Source organism: Rhineura floridana, unplaced genomic scaffold (genome assembly GCF_030035675.1).
Source record: "Rhineura floridana isolate rRhiFlo1 unplaced genomic scaffold, rRhiFlo1.hap2 scaffold_30, whole genome shotgun sequence".
NCBI lineage: Eukaryota > Metazoa > Chordata > Lepidosauria > Squamata > Rhineuridae > Rhineura > Rhineura floridana.
In genome coordinates, this window is record NW_026902540.1 from 83,419 (window position 1) to 87,768 (window position 4,350).

Genomic DNA, 4,350 nt, shown 5'->3' on the forward strand with positions numbered 1-4,350 from the left:
ATGGCCACAAGACATGTGGGTTATGCATTCCTTGAAAAACATGTGGTTTTGGCTAAGGCAGAACGAGATTCTACAAAATTAACTCTAAAGACCAGGTTCTCTATCACTAACTCTTTTAGACTGAGTAAAGAAGAGCACCCATCAAAATAATGGAAGAGAAGGAAATGTGTCAGAAGAAAGACTGCTTTTCATAAAACCAAAATCTCAAACACAAAAAAGGCAAAACATTAACACATTTTTACTGAAATATCCATTTCTTTAGTATGTTACAGAAGAGCTGAAGAACATACGTCATGTACCTAAAATGCAAACTTTTTAAAAAATAAAAAGGTCTTTTTTATAAAAAAAAAAAAGTCAAAATAAAGTGCATGAAATTGATTTTTCCCTCCTCCAGATTAATGCATCACTTTTTTTTACTACACTGACAATACTACAAACCTGGGAATATTTTCTCCTCCATCACCCCATTAGTCAATTATTTACTGTACAGTAGTGGTTACATATAAAAACAGACACACCGAGAAACTAAGGAATTTTGCCAAATGCTTTTCACGGGTTAGGGTCAAGGGCTACTAGAACAGTGACTTTTTCAGCACAATTTTTACTAATTTTTGACAATATGCCTGTCCTGGCTAGGAAGATCCACAAGAAAAAGCAGTTCCATAAGTGGGACAGTCACAGATTGCAGTGTCAGTTACTGGATTACAAATGCTTTTCAATTTAAAAGAAAATGGGTTTGTTGTTGCTACAAAGAGCATTGACAGGGAAACTTGTGTGCTTACTGATCCTCGCTGGAAGGAAAAGGTAGCTGGTGCCTTCCAACTACTGACAACAGATTTGTACAGAGTGTTTTAGAGAGAATTCTTAAGAGAAGCTCTTAAGAGCCATTAAAGGGGAAGACACACTAGAAAGAGAAATCCAGTGTGAAATTAATACAGGGAGATACATAGCAGTTCAAATATACACTTTTAATTATACCTTGATCTTAAATGGGGCTCCAAATCGTCTCTCACCCAAGGAACGTATTAGGGCCACACCCATTTAGTTCCAGCGTCAGGTACTCCCAGGCCATTCACTGGGTCATTCAAAGCACTTTTGAACATTAACGAATTAGATTTGACAAAGACAAAAACAAAACTACACTGTGCAATGGAAGAATATTATCTGGCCTAGTTTTATAGCGGACAATAGTGCAGAACAGGTGTATCAGAGGCATCATCACACCCAATGCCTAAAAAGGCTAATTATATATATTTTTAAGTGCATCAAACTGACAAAAATAAAATCTAAGCCAACCCAGATCTCATGGTGTGAAGCTGGGAGGACTGGCTGTGGAAGGCTGCTCAGCCAGACGTTTTACTTGTGGGACTGCAATTTAAACTGTGACCATCAAACAAAGGAAGACCACATTCTGCTGATGGATCCCAGCAACAACATATCTGGGAACCATAAAGTATCTCCCCTCCCCCACCCTAAAAAAATGCACTCAATTACAAAGTTCAGTTTAGCAAGGCCTGTTCGCATATCCCTCTGCAAGATTTCAACAGTGCTGGGGTGCATGCCAGCCACCTTCAACTTGCTGGGGTCCAGCGTTAATCTCCTGCAGATACACGGTGCTAGGAAGGTGGAAAAAAATCCCACCTCGGCTGTTTTACTTCGATCCCTTCAAGTCCCGTAAATCCAAGCCGGCAAAGCGGGTCACAGCGCGCCGGCCTTGGCTTTGCAGTGCAAAATGTGCTTGTGGACAAAGTCGACGCGGTCCTGGAGCAGCTGGGCTTGTCGGTCGGAAAGGAAGCCCACGATCTCTGCCAGGGGCTCCCGAGTCCGGTAGAGTCTGAGCAGCTCGGAGGCCGCGTTGCGCAGACGGTACAGCTCCCGCACCCGCTGGGCGGTGGCCTCGCGGAAGATGCAGACGGAGCGCAGCAAAGGTTCGTTGTACTTGTCCCACATGGCCAGCAGCCGGTAGCCGTGCACCAGGCCGGCCTCGTTGTCGAGGAAGACCAGCCCCCCATTGGGGGCCCGGTGCAGGTTGCTGGTGGCACGATGCATCACCCGCGGGTCCCACTGCAGGCTGAACAGGTTGCTGACCAGCCGGTCGAAGTTGGCAGTCAGGTAGTCGAAGAGGATCAAGTCGCTCCACTGCACCAACTCCACCAGCTGCGCTTGGCCGAGGCCCCGCAGCTCCCCCGCCGTTAGGGGCTGCAGCCTCCTGCCCGCCGCCGCTCCCGCCTCTGCCCGCCAGGGGGCTGGAGCCACCACGTCGGTCAGATTGTCTACCCACTGTGCGAGGCTCACCACGGCGCCCTCAGCCCAATGGGAGCCGCGCAGCTCGTCGCGCACTTGCGCCCACTGCCCACCGCGGGCTTCCACCCGGGCGAGCGCCAGAGGCGGCAGACGCTCTTGAATGCCCAGCAGCTCGGCCAGATGGTAGGAGAGCGCCTCGCCCTGGATCTGCTCTGGGTTGATGCCGTAGCGCACACAGGCGCGGCTCCCGTCCGAGAGCCGGGCCAGTCGGTTGGAGCTACGGCCGCAGCCGCCCCGCTCCAGCGACACGACGCGCCCTTCCCGGGCCGCCCGCAGCCACGAGGCCGTCTCCTCTGCCGAGAAGCCTGCGGGCACTTGAGCCTCCAGCGCCCTGCTCCAGAAGACCCCACCGCGCACCGGGGAGGCGGGAAGCTGCTCCGTGCTGCCCTTCGCCCCTTGCTTCTCCCGCAGAGAATGATCCAAAGAAAGAGGCGGCGGCGACGGCGGCTCCTGCCCGCTTTCGCCTGGCCCCTCCTGAGGCTCCGTTGGCTGTCCCGGCAGCGTGAGCAGCGCTCGGAAAGTTTTCTGGGCGCCTTGACTTGGAGGGCGGAGGAAGCGACTTGTAGCTGCCGGCGCTGCTTCGATACCTCCAAAGCCCAGTTCGGGTTGCTCTTTCGGGAGCCTCGGTCCGAAGGCTCCCGGCTCCACGATCCGCCCGCTCCACAGCCCCACCAGGGAAGCCAACGCCAGCAGCCAGAGCACGGCCACGGAGCCCAGCCCGGCCAGACCTGCTCGTTGCATTCTCCTCCCGCTGCTCTTGCTGGCTTTGGTGGTGCCGCTGTCTCAGTCCGCTGCTTCGGGACCCGGCGGCTGTGCAGCCCCGCCGCTCTCCCGATCGGGACTGCCTTTGCTCATGGTGGTTGCGGCTGGTCTGTCCAAGACCCCGGCGGCAGCGGCAGCCTGCCTACAAAAGCAGGGAGGCTCCTGCCCTGCGGAAAGCGCTTCTGTGGGCGGCTGCCCCGATCTCAGCGGCGGGACCGGTATCTGCGCCGAGTCCCTCCAGCGATTGAAATTCACAAGCGCCGAGACCACGTGGGAAAGCGAGGGGGAGCAGAGGGACCCAGCCCACCGCCCAGCATGGTTTCCGCTTAAAAAGGCAACGGCTCGGGAGAGGGTGGGCCCCTTGTCGGGGAATGGCTGTCCATGGGGGCCGCTTACAAAAACTGGGGGCACTCTCCGAGCCACCTGGAGTCTGGAAGTGGCTTTTGCTACCCCGCTGTTCCCTTCCTAGCTGCGATCGGCGGCATCTCTGAGAAGGGGCGGGATGGGCCATCTGCTATCTCCGACTGCCCCTCCCTCCTCCCACCCGGTTTGGGAAGCACAAAGGATTCGGCATGTTTAGAATAAAAGATGGGAACGAGGCGAATTATTGTACTGGTTTCAAAGAGCCTTCCGTTTGAGTGGGGATAGATTAGGATAGGAGTAGAGGGGGTGCAAAGATTAGTTGGGGCGATATGGGTTTGCTTTCTGTTAACAAAATAAATGCAGGGGCCTTGAAATCTGGGAAGAAGAGTTTATGTGCAACTCAAAAGAGTCCTCCCATCTGCCCGCCAAGGCACAGAAAAGGCATGGTTTGAACGGGAACATTCACAGCGCAAATCCTTCACAGGCTTACTCTGCAGTAACCTCATTGTGCCTAAGGGGGCTTACTCCCTTGATAAAGGCCATAAGATTTGAGAAAGGTACTGTTATATACAGCTATTGCAAAATTTAATTTTGGAGTAATATATCCAGTTTAAGTTGCCTCTGGTCAAGAAGGATATTGAAACACAGATCCAGAAAGTTCAAGTATGACAAAAGGTCCAGGTCATAATGAAGAAAGACTAAAGGGGGGGGGAACAAGCCCTTCTATTCTAGAATGTGCCTATAGGCTCCTTTCTTGGAATGATCAATAAAAAGTTCTTTTACAGATGCTTTAGGATGCTGTAAGGCAAGTTGCTGGCTTATATGTGTCATGGAGTGCTTAAAGCTGGAGTAATATATAGGAAATAGTAATGAGGTAGAAGTTGGAAGCATGTGCAAGGCCTGTCAAGGTTCTGCTGTAAT

The 4,350-nt window shown here is 52.2% G+C and overlaps 1 protein-coding gene across 1 annotated transcript; it reads right to left on the minus strand.

The window, feature by feature from the left end:
• Positions 1-257: 257 nt before the first annotated feature.
• LOC133375429 (four-jointed box protein 1-like) lies at positions 258-3,331 on the minus strand. Its single transcript, XM_061607005.1, has one exon. The coding sequence runs from the start codon at positions 3,043-3,045 to the stop codon at positions 1,699-1,701; it is 1,347 nt and encodes a 448-aa protein (XP_061462989.1). The 5' UTR covers positions 3,046-3,331; the 3' UTR covers positions 258-1,698.
• Between the last annotated feature and the right edge of the window lie 1,019 nt (positions 3,332-4,350).